Source organism: Pleurodeles waltl, chromosome 6 (assembly GCF_031143425.1).
Source record: "Pleurodeles waltl isolate 20211129_DDA chromosome 6, aPleWal1.hap1.20221129, whole genome shotgun sequence".
Taxonomy (NCBI): domain Eukaryota; kingdom Metazoa; phylum Chordata; class Amphibia; order Caudata; family Salamandridae; genus Pleurodeles; species Pleurodeles waltl.
The window spans coordinates 887,555,906-887,573,477 of record NC_090445.1 but is presented as its reverse complement, the minus strand read 5'-3'; the positions used below and the strand labels follow the sequence as shown (position 1 = coordinate 887,573,477).

Genomic DNA, 17,572 nt, shown 5'->3' with positions numbered 1-17,572 from the left:
GTGATTGTTCCTCTGAGTACGAACTGGCTGTCGGTTCAGTTGCTGGTCGTTTAGGCACCAAAACCGTGTCTTTTGTTGTTTTCGGCTCAGACGAGATTTTTCTCTTTTTCGGTGTCGAACTTTCTCGGCGTCGACCATCTTCGGTGCCGCTGTCTCTGTGCCGAGCAGCCTCGGTGGTGCTGTCTCGGTGTCGACCCTTTTCTGCAGCACTTTCTCGGTCCAGAGATTGCTGCGTGCCTGTGTCTCGACCCGAGTCGGACGACCTCGGCACCAGTTCGCCTTTTTTCGGTGCCGATGGACGGTCACCTACTTTATGGGTTGAGCCATGGCCTGTTGGCAGTGGCGTCCCCTGGGCTTTGTCTGTTTTCCCGTGTGGTGCTTGCTTCGACGTCTTACTCACGGTTTCTTCGACGTCGAATTCTTCCGAGTTCGATTCATGGATGGAGAAGGCTTCTTCTTCTTCTCCCTGTTCCTCGAACCCTCGTTGTCCTGTCGGCGTGGACGCCATCTGCAACCGTCTGGCTCTTCGGTCACGGAGCGTTTTTCTCGACCGAAACGCTCGACAGGCCTCACACGTTTCTTACTTGAGCTTGGGTGACAGGCACAAGTTACAGACCAAATGCTGGTCTGTATAGGGATATTTACTGTGTCATTTAGGACAGAATCGGAACGGGGTCCGTTCCATCAGTCTCGATGTTGCACGCGGTCGGGCCGACCAGGCCCCGACGGGGGATCGAAATTACCCCGAAGGGCTACCGGAGCTCTTCAGGATTCGGTGTCGATTCTAATCTAACCCGATACCGAACGAAACAATACCGACGTAGTTTTCCGAAGTTATGACTATCTTTCCGTCCCGAAACACGGAGCGAAAAGGAACACGTCCGAACCCGATGGCGGAAAAAAAACAATCTAAGATGGAGTCGACGCCCATGTGCAATGGAAACAAAGGAGGAGGAGTCCCTCGGTCTCGTGACTCGAAAAGACTTCTTCGAAGAAAAACAACTTGTAACACTCCGACCCAACACCAGACGGCGGACTATGCACAGCATGTGTATCTGCAGCTACACATGCCACCGAACAAACTATATCAGTGCATGTGACACTCCAAATCATGCCACCACACACCAATCCAAAAGCAGCCTCTTCATTATGAGTCAGATTGGATGAATGCTCATCCCCTCATTGAGACTTGTGCAGCTTTGCCCCTTGCTGCAGTGACCTGACAGTCGTTAATAGTTCCACTTTCCTTGGCATCTGCAAAGCTCCTTTTGTGAGTACACTGGCAAATCATTGTTTAATAGCACACTTATAAAACGTTTGCAGATTGCTGCCACAGAATACTGTATCAGCACTGGCTGGTCTCAGGTAAAGCAACACAATTTGTAAAAAGTGAATCTGCATGGAACCAGTGATAAGAGAGTCATTATATTTCGAACCACCAACGGACCTAGTTGGGTAACGTGTGATCAAAATGCGGTCAGCCACAATTTATTAGTGAGATGAATTGACATCTACACTGAGTCATCTTTGGGTGCCATTCGTTTTACATCCATCTTTTGTGCTACCACAGTGGACACACACTACCACTACAGCAAGTAGTCCTACTAAGGAATGCATTACCTATGATTATCCATATGTAGGATAATAAAAGCAAATACCTGCATGGATCTAAGGATAAACCAGAATGCAGTATCAGCCATATGTTCATGAAAAATGTAGAAATGTGTAGCATCATTCAACTCTACCATAACTTTAAACCTCATTCTGACATGTAGGTGGTATTAAGACTTGGCAAAGGAGAGAAATACGTGATTTCTAGAGGATCACAAGAGGTGAATCTGGTCAGAAGCCTCAAAAAGCTTTCTCAAAAATGGGAGGATCAAGCAACAAAGACTCCACCGGGTACTCAACAACCATAAAAAATAGAGTATTCAGACAATATTTAATAAAGGTCTTAAATGTTGCAAATTACAGCACAACTCTAGCATGAAAGAGGAAGTGAGATGCTGAAGCACTCTTTGAATGTGTATAAAACCTCCAACAAAGAGCTGCACAGGATGCCAGCTCATCAAACGGTGTCCCACTGCCAATTGGCAAAAATGTGGTTAGCAATGGCATTGCAGACTTTAGACGAAAATGTACCCTACTATACATAATGAAAAGACAGACCTCTTTCTGACTCGTAAAAGTGGCATCTGCAATGTCACAATATTGTGGACTTAGGCAGCTTTAGTCCCCGGGAGGTTGAGAAGAGATCAGTAACCATTGTAACATTTTTAATACTTATGCTCAGATATGCAGATCTTTTTTCCAGTGCTGAATTCTCATTAAGGAAGTCTTCATATATCAGAGGGTTAGAGATTTTGTCATGCTCAACAACTCACATGTATTAGGTCTGCCAGGCAAATGGAAGAATCTCATCCTCATATGTTGAAGGCTGTTGTTTGCTAGAGCTACAAATCATGTGCAGATGATCTTGAGGGGTTTAAAACACAGATGATATCTGTCGTTTATGCTCATTTACCAAGACGATCCATACTCACTTTGGAGGCATTCTGTCTTGGAGTCAGTACTCCTTTCAGGTGCTACACAGGACTCCTATCAGAAAAAAATCTTTATGGGCCGGTGATGTAACCCACTGTGGGCACTTCAGGACTGCGCACAGTGTCTGGCCATTTAGACACCTAAACAATTAATAAAATGCTATGCAAAAAAGAGATCTAACGTTTTGCCCCAGAGTGCTTTGAGAGTCTTTTCCCTTACTAACCCGTCTTCTCCACAAACAACAGGGAGTCAGCTTTGGATAAATGAGGCCAAAAGAAGCAGACAAGTTCTTACAACCCTTTTCCTGCAGCATTCGTGAAAGAATAAAACCAAGTAGGACACCAAAATAATAAACGCAACTCCTGTCTACCACAAATAGGTTGGCAGTAAGAGGGAGTGTCTGTGTTTGCAACAATAAGAAAAGATCAGGGGGTAAGGGAAATCTAAGGCTGTCACAGCATTGAGGAGCAGTGTTTGGTGAACATGCATGGGGGATTTCAATTACTTAAGACCTGTCTAACACAAAGGTGAACTAATCATCGAGAACCAAGGCTAATCGGTATTGTGGAAAAGGGTGCTTCATGGAGAAATTCAGCTATCACTTCTCCCTAAAACTTCATTTACAGTAAAATCAAAGTTCTACTGACAGTGAAACAGTATAAAAAAAAGGTACTAGAAACCATTTTCATATAAGGAACAAAATTTATAAATATTACACATTGAAAAATATTTGCTTAAATATTACCTTGGCAGCTGGCCTCTCGATGAAGGCTGTGCAGTATTTCATGATCTTCTTTTGTTTGGTAATTATATTCCTCAAAATATGCAGCTCTGTTATTCGCATTCTGGGCCAACATTAATTGGATGTCACCACAAAGTGTCAAATACTGGCTAAGCAGCAGAAACACTTCAGGTAGCATACTGTTACACAGACAGCAATATGCATCTATGTCATGAAAAGAAAAAAAAACATTATTTTAAATGAGCCATGCATGCCTCAAACATTTCATTATTACTTTTATCTACTGAGCCAAACAGTACTAATTTTCTGTACATGTCATTACACACACAACAGGGACTTCAATAGGGGATTTCACAATATAAGAGAAAAGTCAGAGGTGGAGGGTTGATGTTACTAATGTGAAAGAAGGTTGTGTTTGAGGACTATAGGAAGGAACAACCTTTTACAATTGAGGCCCATGTCTATGAGCCCCCACTTAAAGAATCCATTATTTTAGAAGTTATTGAGGTGTGCAAGAAAAATGTAATTCAACAAAACCTTGTAATATGACAACTCCATGATAATGTAATTTTGATAACTTAATGTTTACTTGAGTTCACGTTTATGTGTACTGTAAAATATGTGCCACTAATATAAAGTATGCACTTATTGCCACGCAAAGGAAAACTAGGAAACTGTTGGTACCTGCTTTTTCAAGGAAAATCAACAACATACACATACATTTTTTGCTCATTAATAAACAAATGTCTTAATATTGAAGGAAATATATGTCAAAGTATACACAGAAATGTAGATGCAGGAAGCGTTTCAACACAGTGGAAAAAGACTCTTTCATGGGCGAGCTGACAAACAATTTCATTTGTTTTAGCAGAGAATAATTGTTTAGGCATTCTAAAACAATCTCAACATACAAAAATTTTAAGTATGTTTTATTAAGTTTCACGTGACAAACAGATCAATTACAATTATAAAACCTTTCAGATGTAAAGTCACATATAACTAAACCTCCTTATCGCCTCATAGTGATTTAAATGCTTGGGAAAAATTTCCCAATAACTTGGGATTACAATTTTGTTACAGATTTTGGGGTTTGACCATTAGAGTAAAACATATAAACAGTCCCAGCATCCTGGCATAACTGTAAATCTAAGAATTTCTAACTACACATCTAGCACGAGAGCATAGCAGTGTTAGCCCTTCTGCCCATACTAGTTCATGGAGGGACCTCCTGACCCCACGACCCCATATCTGAAGCATATGCAGGGGTATGCCTGTTGTCTGCTGGCAGTCCTCCCAGTTGGCTGGAGAGACAAGGCGAAGATCAGCAAAGCTGAGACGAAGTGGCACACAGTGCAAGATGGCTGGCTGGAATGTTCCCTCTGACCTCCTTCTGCCCGTATGGTGTTTTTTGTAACAAAACATATTGTGTTCTGAGATGTAGGCTCCATAGTCTTGTGTCAACAATACTAGGTAAACTATCATGTACAGCCTTGAGCAGAGGCACCAGATAAAGTGCAGTGCAATGAAACTGACAACGCTTTCGCTTAAAGGCAGTAGAAAAGCAAGCCATAAGAAAATGAATAAATGAAATAAATATGTATCTTTGGAAAAGGGCACAGGCCTGAAGCTAAAACAAATGTGCCAAAACAAGGTGCTAAGATAAACCCACGACAGGGATCTATAATAATGCTAAATATGTCGAGCTTATTGAAAATATGACAAATCATTTATCACCCAAGTCTGAGTCTGGAATAAACCCTATATTTAGAGTCAAGGCAATAGTGGGCAGCAAACTTGTAGAGCGAAAGCTAAGCAGCCACCTTGGAAACAACCTACAGAGACACCCTTCTTAAATAAGCAGTGACTTGTTTAGGCAGGCTCTTAATGCCGCAAAAAAACAAACATGTGAGAGTCACAAACTTCACATCACAATGCACAAAAGCTCAAAAGGTAGGCCAACACTAACTTAAGGACCCATCATACACAATGCAAGGAGCAAGGTGGACAAGTGTCCACGAGACCCTTCAGAAACTACAAAACCATAGGAATCTGTGAAACCGAAGCCCCACTCAAATTTCTCACGAAATCATAAAGAAATGTCATATAATTCCAGACAGTTGCAACCTGTAATCATTTATTTACCAGCTGCAGTACAAAATGTAGCACTGCAGATAAACCGAGAGCAGAACTAGACGCCTCTGGATAAACACCACCTGCAAAACCTCATCCATCTGTATCTGTAAAGAGGACTAGTGCTCAACTATTTGAACGCCACTGTGACATTCCATACTTCATCCGACATGCCAAGTCCAGCATATCTAAGTATCTCAGAATCCAAATATGTAACTGCAAACCACAGGCATTTTATATTCTGAACTTTTTCCAGTGTTATTAATGCCAGAAAATCCAGCAACTTAAGCAACTTCCGCTTATTGGACATCCAAAGCCGTGAATACCAAAACCTTCAGAGGATATTGAGAAGTCACCAGAGTGTTTGCCATCCAAAACTTTGCTAATCCATTGAACACCATTTGGTTGGTTGGAAATGGATGAAAAGCATGTCCCAACCAGTAATCCAATGAGAAAAGAATTACATGTTCCTGAGCGACAACCCTCAAACTCCAGTCACCAAAACTGTGGTCATGCCACTTCTAAGTGTGTTTCAGAGAGCTCAACCTAGGGATGCTCCCCATATTATGCAAATCTTTGACACTGGAGCCAATGAAGACTTCATTCATTTGAAGTCATATGCAGCTGGCTCAGAGCATCAACCCTGTCAGTTTTTTCCCACACCAAATGAACAGTCTGAAAATGGAACAAAATAAACCATTGACATAATATCACAGCTTCTCTGCATAAATGTCCTAATTTTATTTTTATATAATGCAAGGCAGTGGTATTATCTTGCTAACATAAATGCCTGTATGCCCTGGATATGAGAAGAAAAGCTACCAACACCAACCTGATGGCTCTCAAACCCAACCGTTTTTTTGGAAGCAGACATGTGTTCATATCCAGGGATCATTGATATTTAAGTCATTCCGATTTACACCCTATCCCACTGGTGGCGCACCAGTCACAAACTGAAGCTGGCAATGCAGTGCTATCTACCGAACCCTAAATGGGTTGTTGTCCTGAAATCACTACATCTTCTTGTAAATGGTATGCCATAACTAATCGTCCCGACTCTACACTCAGTCCTCTGCGGCGAATTTAATAATCTTATTGTTTAGCAATGTTTAAGATGACGTAACAACACAATGCCATGAAGCTGCTTATCCTCAAGACCGTCTTCTATCAAGGGCGTTTTCAAATTGGCTCCCCAATTTATGACTTCTTCACAAAAGCTTACCTCCTAAACATTTCGGCATTTGGAAGTTGGAAGTTGGCTGGCATTAGAGGACAATGCTCTACTCAAAGGAAATGCGGTGGTGTTGCAGAAAGCCCTAAAGAAAACCTAAACTTCTCAAAAATCTGACAGAGTCTGTACACCAACTTCACTTCAACTACAGACAAGAGTGCAACATTTCAAGAGGTAATCATGTACACACAGAACAATCTGAGCCAAGACAAGTGTATGTTATTAGAGAAAGTAGTCCGATGAGTTAAAGTGCTTGAAGACTCCATGCAGCCATTCGGTTCAGGTAAGTGATCTACCACGTTGTCTACCAGCTGCCTAAGCGAGTACTGATATTTCATCATGAAGTTATTGGATGCTTCAAGCCTTTAAGCTCACACACCCCAAAATGAATACCTTTTTCAACATCATATTTACTGTCTTAGATTCCATGAGAGAAGGTAATGTGGGAAACACAACAGCACGTCAAACAGAATTAACTGCTGGCATTAACAAAGAATAAGCAACAAGCGACATAGGTCTATACTTTTGTAAAACAAACTGACATTTCAGCCACTGAAGCTGGCTTCTCCAAAGAGGAGTGGTCCTATTTTATCAGTCTCAGCAAAGGGTAGAAAATGAGACAGTAAAAGGATGCAGGAGATAGTAACGGGTGCAGTCGATCATACATGCAAACCGGTACCTCATTTCAGAGATCTTAGAGCATGCCTAAAAAAACTACATTCACAAATCACTCCATTTTCTGGTGGCTAGATTTGGGCTCTGTAAGTCACTTGCATACATCTCTACAAATATACGTATATACATGCACTGACATGCTCCTCGATGGGCACCCAGTCAGGACACTACAACTAAAGCAGGTTCTCAAATGGCGTCGGAACACATAAAATCTCCTCGGCATACTACAGAGGGTTCTCTAGCCTAGAGGACCAAGGGACACTGTGAAACCTCTTCAGATCATGTTCAGTGTCAAATAAAACCTTGTGAGGAAAAACTGATAGCCGTTAAAAGTAAAAAGATTGTATAAAACACAAAAGGTGTTCATGGGTCCAGCTATGTTGAGTCCAGAAAAAAGATTGGTCGTAGCCTGGCTACACAAACACCCTTCTAATGAGAAAAGACTTGCATGATCCAGAGTACCCACCCTCAAACTCCAGATACCCAAAACAGTGGTCATGCCATTTTCAAGTGTGTTTCAAAGAGCTCAACCTAAGGATACCACCCATATCTTACAAATCTTTGAGACTAGCACCTGCCCTGAAGTAAGCTTCCCTTACCGTTAAAAAGAAAAACAAAAAAACTAAAAAAGGAATTTAACAGACTTTGTGGATACTGCCCTTTTGATGCGATTTATCCAGTGGTTGAAGAACGTTTTTTTGTTTTTTTAAGAGCACACAGATTTGGAAACACTGAACATATTAGCTGCGCTAGGTCTAATGTGGTGGTGGGTGGGAAGATTCTGAGGATACGAATCTTGGGTGACTGCATCTTTTTCTACCTGTAGCTCCGTTTCATACACTTCTTTCCAGTTCACCATAAAAGTGTATGTACCTTCCAGACACATAAAAGGTCTTAGTATTTTTTACCATGCAGCCCATCCTCTCAACAAAGAACCAGAGCATGAGGGTGCTAATGTAAATCAAATTCAAGCAATACACTAAGTTCCACTCTTTTTTACTTAGTTTTTATTAAAGCACTCCTACCCCTCTCTACTTTATGGAAAAGTCATTTTTGAGTTTTTCCTTAAACTACTTTCACATAAACTTAATGGTTACTTTTACAGGAGTCAAAACATTCAGCAATATCAGTAAATTAAGGGAAAACAAATGTGAACAAAAAAAAAAATCAACAAAAAACATAAGCTTACCATGACACTGAAGAGCAAGTTTGATATATCGTAATGCTCTTCCATATTTCTGAAGACTCGTTGCTGCATCTGATAGCACGTAATACGCTTTTGAAGCCTTGAGAATCAGCTGGAGTTTAATTTTGAACTGCCAGGACCCGGGGATCATCCCTGATTGACTGGAATGTTTGCCTTCAGCAGATGTCCCAACTAGTAACACAGAACAGAGTCAGTATAGTGTAATAGACAGCACTCTTTAGATAACTATAATCAAAGTCAAAATAGAGAGACGTATTTATTGAAATTGAGATTATCCAAAAGAAAGATGCCTCAATATTGTTATTCAACAGATTTCAACTGACTTTCAAGAGGTGATCACTTCCACAATTATAGTTCCAATGATTTAATTGTATTATCTATAAAAGTGACAATTTGAGGTGCCTTTAGAGAATTTCAGATCTTTAAAGTGCAAGGACAGAAAAATCATGCAATATTAAACACCATGCAGCCCTTAATGACTTATTTCCAAACCTCTCACCCAGAACTGATCCCCAAGCCCAACACTGTTGAATCGTTGTGTTACTTGCTGCCTCTTTCCCAACTAATTGTCAAGCCATTAGATATACTATGAAGTATCCAACTTTGTTTAAACTCGTTCCTTGTCAGAAACAACACACAATGATTTAAATATGAATCTATCTTTACCTAGCTTAAAAAGGTGACAGACTATTCCTCTTCCATCATTAACCTACCACCCTTTAAGCTGTCTACCTTTTGTCTCCAAAATATATCAATCTCTGGTGTAGTTTCTCGAATTTCACTCTAGTGGAGCTATTCTACTTGAAAGTTCCATTAGGGCTACGTTAGTCCACCGCCTATGGGACCTAAAAAAGTATTTTCCTGCCTTGTATGTCAATACGTAACTTTGAAGTTTTGGTAATAAAGTGTGGGTAACAAAAGTTATTTCCCCCGTTATAACCAATATGCCTGGTTTACTTGTTTCTCCAAGTATCGTGGTTGTCTCCTTTTATAACCCAAATATTCTATTCTATAATCCTATGTCGTTCAAAGGCTAAACACAGATAGCTGGTCTTTCTCCGGTTGCATAGGTGCTATACAGCTACTGTAAACTGCCCAGAATCCAAAAGCGTGTGTCTTCTATCACACAGATCCTCCAAACTCCTCGCTGCTGACGGGAATTGCTGGGCAATGACCCACAGCGTGTTAACTGTACAATTTTGCTACATTCCTTCTATAGTTAAGTGAACCCCATTTGACTTCCAGAGGTACTTTTCTGATCCACATCTGTGATAAAAGCTAAAGTGTCTTCCAACATGCATCCAGCATACAGTACCAAATTATTATGGTTACAGGAGTCTAGTAGTACCCTAACCGTAAAGCAGGATGTCATTGTTCTCATAGATACCACCCATGCCAGTTGTTCCCACATGGATCCGAGAATACCACTGAAAGTGGAAAGTTATGATAGTGACTACCAATTTCGAGACAAAAGTTTTAGGGGTTTAACAACTCCTATTGGTGCTATCCAGTTTTGCTATTCTGTTTCCCAGCACCCTTAACATCCTGAACATTGACCGTGGTCAGCTTTGTATCTCATTTCCCAGCACTCATGGCACCCAAAGGATTGACTATGCTCAGGTTTATGAAACTCAACTAACACCCTTCAAGAACCTTGAGTGTCCACTGATCGTCAAGAGTCAAGCTTACTGGGTTTCCTTTTTGAATCACCTCAAAACCATGATTTGCAAGTGAAGGCCAACATTTACTTGGGATTGGTGCTCTTTTTGAGATAGGTAGTTAGACATTTGGATTTTATTATTAACAAACATCACAGTGGGGACAAAACCCACTGAGCTTTTGCCACAGCTCCCTGACAAACATAAGAAAAAGGGCAGGGTCTCACTAGCAACAAAGATTTGCTGCAATACAACTATTGACTGTGAGAGGTCTTTGCGAAAAGCACATTTGTACATCTCCAGAAGCCTTTTGAAGCCATCAGACACCTATTCACTACCCAGCAGGAATCCAATTAACATGCAATAGCCAGGGGAATCCTCAAGTCTGAATTAGGCCTATGGCAGTGCTTTGTTTGTAGAGAGAGGAGCCAAAGCTACTTGATTCAACACTTACAATTGATAAAAAGTTCTGATGAGAAAGAACCATTCAAATATCCATGACGGCACATGTCTCACATGTTCTGAGCTTTTGTTAAAGGCTACGCTAATAAGCTACGTTTCCTTTTAACTCGGACTGCTGGCTTATAAGCCAGTCTTTAGAAGTGATCTCAGTAGTAGAAAAAAGGTTAAGTCAGTAACTGTTGCTGCAGAATCAGCAATTTGCTCTTTCTACTTTCAAACTATTCATACCAGGTAAACTACTAGCTCGATATTCACACAGCCCGACTACCTGTTAGAATGTATAAAAGGTTGAGAACTTTTTGACCTCCACAAAGGCAGTTATTGATCTTTCTGTTCTGTTCAAGACTGCGTTATCATTTGACTATCCTATGCAGGGACAGTAGGAGCCTTCAAATCTGACAAATCATTCAGCACTTGGGTGATTCACAGGGAGTTTCTGGGCTACATTAATGTTATAGAAACAGAAAATACATATAGTTGTGTTGTAATCTGTAGGTGTGTACTTGTTGCTAACTGTGTGAAATATAAAAGCCATCCTTAGAGTAACATTAAGATTAACATCATTTAAATAAATGTTGTAACTTCATAAAAATCAACTCTTACTTTTGTCCAAAAATAAGGCCATCTGTTTCTCCAGACATTCAGTACCAACATTTGAAGATTCATCTTCGTATTTTAGTGGAATTGGGGTGCTTGGGTCAGCTGCTGGTAAATCGCCTTCTTTTTTTATACTTCTGTCAATAGATTTCAAACCCTTTGTGAAGTAAAAAATGCTGTTAACTTACAGAAAGAACATACAAAAAAAATAATAAAATAAACTCTGAACTCACCTCAAGAACATAGCCAAGAACTAATCTGCAGCGTTCTTCTGTGTCATTGCAAACCGGGAACGTACAGCTGGGCTTTGGGGGAAGAAAAAGAAAGTTCTGAATTGGAAGTGAAAATGATCATTTGACAACACACTGGTGACAGATAATGAGACTGAAGGTTTAAACTTGAAGATGGAGCCACTTTTACACACACAGCTTCTCATTCCAACAACACCCAGCCCCTGCCCATCTTCCCCCTCACCTTTATGGGAGCCCTTTGGGCAGCTTTACTATTAAGATTTAACCAATCTGATTATTACCTTTTAAAAATAAACATTTGTTCATGCTTGCAGTTTAATTTGCTAGTTTATTGAGTCCGTTATCAATCACTGTTTCAGAACAAGCTGCTGCCTTTACTTTTAAATAAATGCCCTTTAATCTGGGTTAGAAAAAAAATATATCACATTTGTTTATGGCAAAGAGGGCAAAAGTTGTGCGTTGTCACTTCCTACTGAACAAAATGCTTACATTCAGTAATGCTCCTAATGGTGGATATACTATTTAACCACAGATTCCACACCATAGAATATTCCCAGCCCCCTGACAAACTGTAAAATCGAAAACAGCAGTGCTCCCACACTCTGGTAGATGGATTTGTGAGGCTCATGCTTTCTTCATTCAGGAAGTGACAAATGGAGCTGCATGTAACCACTACCCCTATGCGTGGATGTCAGTTCTTTTCTTGACTTTGTCCAAACCCTTGGACGTGGAGATCAACAATTATAACCAGTGTGCAGATTCTTAGATTGGGATTTATTTAGATTTGAAATTAGATCAATCAACAGAATAGGGGGTACAGGAAATTGGTGAGGAATAAGCAGTTAGAATCTGCACCAGAAGGAGTATTACTGAAGATAAGTAACATGTTCTGCTGAGGGATACTTCTAGCCACAGATTCCTCATCTACAGAATAAATACAAGAGCAGTACATTTCAAGGTGGTGGGTCGGTGGAATGGTAAGCTAAAAAGCACGCAGGACACAGCAAGAAAAATGGTATTCCTGTCGGACCTGGCTTTTAAGGAAGTAGTGCTTCAGGAACATATGTACAAATGCTCATGTTGCAGCCTGATAGATATCAAGTACAGGCACTCCACATGCCAGTGCAATGGTAGGAGGCTTGGCCTGCATGTAACTGGCTCTCAGTCCTTCCGGAGGCTGCTTTTCAGATATTGCCAAGCAAATCTTGAAACAGAGGACTAGCCACCGTGACAAAATTCTTTTCTGCACTATATTGCCTTCCTTGGTCTGCAGTATCACTTTGATGAGGAAAAAAGTGCTATAAAGCGGCTGCACCGAGAGAGCTTGGTGTTAAATTTTAAAATGCGCAGAAGTCACTGCAACCAGAAATACAGATTTCAGAGTAAGGTCTTAGAGCTGAGACTTGATCACAGACACCACAGGCAAACAGCCTGATATGGAGCCAGGTCTCCACCAAAGAACACAGTCCTCTCCTCTCCACCTCTCTTTAATGCTGTCCCCATCCCAACAGCAACATATCATTACGGAAACACGCTCTACGTAGGAATCACAGCGAGCCTCCTGAAGAGACTCCAGACAACAGAGAACTCAGAGGCAAGACTCGTACTCGACCTCCCCAAAAGGACCCACATTACACCCCAGCTCATAAAAGTACAATGGCTCCCGCTTCAAAAGAGATGCCAGTTCAAGATGCTGACCCACGCCAACAAGGCCATGCACAACAGAGGACCAGCATACATCAACGCACGCCTGACCTTCCACCAACCAATGAGACACCTACAATCAGCTTCCCTCTCCCTTGCAGATAACCGGGCATTCCTTCTCGTACCTGGCAGCCAAGGTCGGAAAAAACCTCCCCCCGAGCCTTAGGACCGCACTGTCACTCCAGCGATTCAGAAGAGAACAAAAGACCTGGGTGTTCAAATTATCATTCCTCCACGCAGCAGCATACAGCTCCAGCGCATCAAGACTCTCACGGGTGATATGCTGTTCCCTATAAATGTTTGACTGAATGATCTGTCACCACGGTCAGCTCTGGGTGGGGCAGGGACTGGTATCTGCCATCAATCCAATTGTGGTTAAGAAACAACTGCAGGTTTTTGCAGAAGGTTCCCAAAGTGCTGGGCACACTTATGTAATCCGATTTGTAGAGCACATGGCTGTGATAGGGACTTCCCAGAACCAACATAACAAACAGCTGGAGCATACTAGCAGAGATTAAAATAGCCAGGTTTTCAGGTGCTTACGGAACCTCTCAAAAGAGGTGCACAGTCTTAAAGAAAGAGGAAGAGAATTCCAAAGTTTTAGCCCCAAAAAGTGCCCTCCCTGTTTGGCCAGGCTGACTCGGAGGAATAACTGCTAGAACGTGGAGTGCGGTTCGGAGTGTAAGGATGAACCAGTGTTCTTAAAAACTTTGCAGACATGACTTTAAACATATAGCACAAAGACTTAAACGTGATGCACATGTTTATTTTCAGCCAGTGAAGATTACCAAGATCAGTAAGAACTGAGAAATGCTTAGGAATGTAGCATACAAGGGGTACTGTGACGTTTTGAATAATCTGAAGCCTTTTCACAGATGATTTGGCAGCCCCCAGGTAAAGTACATTGCCACTGAGGCATAGTAGACAAGTAGGATGCAGGATGCCAAGATTCCCAGAGGACTTTGAGCCAGTCTTAACAAGGCCCAGGACAAAGGCTGAAACATTGGTGTGACAGCCTGAATGTCCTGGACAATAAGCGAAGGGAAGACCTAAAACTGGACTGTCTCCAGGATGGCTGGAAAGAAAGGGAGTCTGAGAAGGAGTTGGGTGAGACTTTGGCACATTGATCGTGAACCCCAAAGATGCCAGGAGGTTTGCTGTTGTCTGGAGGTGATCTCTGACAGTGGTGAGCCTGGCTTCAACCGTCATTTCTTGAGATAGGAAGTACTGGCATCCCCAACCTCTGAAGGTGTGCCGTAACCACCACCACCATCACTTTCATGAAAGCTCAAGGAGCATTGGCAAGGCCAAACGGAAGCACAGCAAATGCTCCTTATCCACCTCGAGCCACAAGCAGCGTCTGTGGGATTCCAGGACAGGAACATGAAAGTAGGTTTCCTGCAGGTCCAAAGTCACCATCCAGTCTCCTGAAACCAGGGCAGACAGAACCTGGTCCAGCATGACCATCTTAAATTTGTCCTTTAGCAAGGTGGTATTCAGAGTGCAGAGACCTAAAAATAGGAAAAAGGCCTCTGTCTTTTTTCGGCATAAAGAATTAATGGGAGTAACAGTCAGCAACTATTCCTTACGGTGGGACCTACTCTATAACTCTTTGGCCAAAAGAGTCTGCACGTCTTGGAGCAACATGGACAAGTGCTCCTTTGAGGGATGTTTTGAAATGGGTGGAAGATGCTATAGGACAAAAAGGAATGGCAGGGCATTGACTTGTTGGAATATATGGAGGACCCGCCTCTCGGATGTTATATTTTTTGGAAGAAATATCTGATCCTGCTTTCCACAGGGTGGTCAAGTGCAAGTGAGGGCAAACTAAAGCAGCTAGGAGATGCCTGCTGAAAGGGACAGAGGGGCTAGAAAGTTTTCTGCCCTTTATGGTCTGGGCGTGGGTTGGTCAATCCCCACCACAGCCCCAAATGGATTGGGATGTCTGTTGCAGAGTGGTGGTCTTGATTTAGGCAGTACACCAACCCTCTGTAGTAGCCTGGAAGGAGGCTAGTGAGGATACTATCTCATGGGCGTAGAAAGGGCTAGGAAATGCACTGTGACCTGGTTCTCTTTAAAGAATTGCAATACCAAATTGTCCTTCTCGCAATACAGACAACGCCTATCGAAGCACTCCACTATTGCCAACTGCTCTGCCCAAGAAGTTGGCAGTGTCCTATCATGAGCAGACAATGTACTCTGCGGCATCCTGACCATCCTGTATGGTTTGAGCCAATTACTCTGGGAGAGGCATGCAGAAAGCACAATGTGGTGAAAAGCTTCAACCCGTCCTTGCTCATTCACGAGAAAACTGAAGCTTAATCTCATGAATTTTCTTCATTTTTTGGAAGCAAACTACTCCACCCATGGATATCCCCTAAGAAAGAAAATCTGATATCAGTCAGATTTGGTATTACATAGAGTGTCAATATGTGTTATATTTCCCTGAATGATGGAATTGTGAGTCTTGGATACTGGGCAATCTGCATGACCAACTGATTAGGGTCACCTCACTCCTTCTCCTTGAATAACAATACTATTCCCCCTTCCCCCCTACCCTCTATGGAAAAAGGAGGAAAAAGTGAAAAGGAAAGGCCTCAATGAAGAAGATTATTTGGAGGACAAGGTGCAGACAGAGAACTGATAGCCAGTGGTACCTCCAAGCTGTGGGAGAATGCTTAGATGAGGTGCTTTGAATAACACTGGATTAAATTTAAAGCCCAGCTGGTGGACTTGGGAAATAGGGTATTTTAGGTTTTGCAGTTTGGACTATATTGGGCCAGATGTATGAGACGATTTTGCATTCCTTAGCGGACTGAATCTCTATTTCGGTCCGTTAAGAAGTGCAAAATCTGCGTTCCGTATGTACGAATGCTTAAAAGCCAGTTGCAAAATGAGATTATGTACACTATAGGAATCGCATTTAAGAAATCGCTAAAATAGGAAATTGGTATTAATGATTTCCTATTTGTGAACCACAAAGAAAGGTATTAAAAAAAAAAATCGCAATTAGCGACTGAGCAACAAAAAAAAAAAGCCCATTTAAGAAATGCAATTACCATTAATGTGAAACAGGTGGTAACTATGTGCAAACTATAAAAAGAGCACCAAAATGCATCTGGCTCATTCAGAATGGCAGCATTATACATCCTAGCAAGGCGTATAAGGATCCAGGCCCCGAGGGACCGAAGGAGGAGGAGACAGGAAAGGATTTTTAGGGTGAGGGTCATCCTATTTAACATGACAGAAGAGGAGATAATAGACAGATATAGACTGTCTAGCCAGGTCATACTTGACCTCATAGCTGATATACAAACCCAGCTACAGGCTCCTACAATGCGCAGCAACCCTATACCTCCCCACGTGCAGGTATTATGCTGCCTACAACTACTTGCGACAGGGAGCAACCAGTCAATCATAGCAGTGGCAGGAGGGGTGCCACAAAGCGCATTATCTAGGGTCCTCCACATATTTCTTGGTGTAGTGGTTGCCAAGTTGCCCCAATATATCTTTTTCCCAAATACCCCACAAACATTTCAGCACAGTAAATTGGATTTCCATAGGATGGCACAATGCCCCAATGTTATTGGCTGCGTGGATGTAACACATATTGCCATATGCCCCTCTTCAGGAACAGAATTCATATATGGGAATAGGAAGAGCACACATTCCCTGAATGTGCAGGTGGTGTGTAGGCCTTTTTTGTCATCACAGACCTTGTGGCCAGGTATCCAGGCAGCAAAAATGACTCATTCATGTTCTACTACAGTGGAATTTACAACTGACTGGCACAGAGGGAATCTGGTGATGGATTCCTGCTTGGTAAGTTTACCACAGACTCATTGCACACACTAGCCAGGAATGTATGTGTCAACTGGACTAATGATTTCCCCAACCATGCTCCAAAGGCGCATGGATCCTTATGCCTTATCTGACTGCTTGGACACCAAGTGAGCGACGATACAACCAGGCACAGAAAGCAACACGCTCAGTAATTGAGCGGACATTTGGTATCTTGAAATCCCGCTTCAGAACCATACAGTTCACTACTGAACCTAAATCAGACGATTCAGATGATGAAAAACAGCAAATACAGGGACAACAGGATGGCAGGCATTCATATGAGGAACGGGCTACACACACAGATATCACTAACAACTATTTCTGAGGTAAGGCATGTCATGTTGTCAATATGATAACTCACACTTGGCTAAGTGCTTGGGCACACAGTGATTACCACCTTTAATTAAGGGGTCATTGATTTTAGAAAAACAAATATGTAGAAAGAAAGATTGTGCCCTGTCCTCCAATTTCTTGCGCCCCCCTCCTGTACTCCTCTTCCGAGTCACAACGCGCCCAGGGGCTGCAGAC

General features: G+C 42.0%; 1 protein-coding gene across 2 annotated transcripts in view; it reads right to left on the bottom strand.

Moving 5' to 3' along the window:
- The window catches only part of EDRF1 (erythroid differentiation regulatory factor 1), a 403,030-nt gene that overhangs the window by 176,918 nt on the left and 208,540 nt on the right, over positions 1-17,572 (bottom strand). For both annotated transcript variants that reach the window (XM_069239693.1, XM_069239694.1), the window contains 4 exons: positions 11,480-11,551; positions 11,253-11,403; positions 8,512-8,700; positions 3,290-3,490 (listed from right to left, as the gene is read on the bottom strand). In XM_069239693.1, the coding sequence (XP_069095794.1) occupies positions 3,290-3,490; positions 8,512-8,700; positions 11,253-11,403; positions 11,480-11,551 (613 nt within the window). The remainder of the gene's footprint in view (positions 1-3,289; positions 3,491-8,511; positions 8,701-11,252; positions 11,404-11,479; positions 11,552-17,572) is intronic.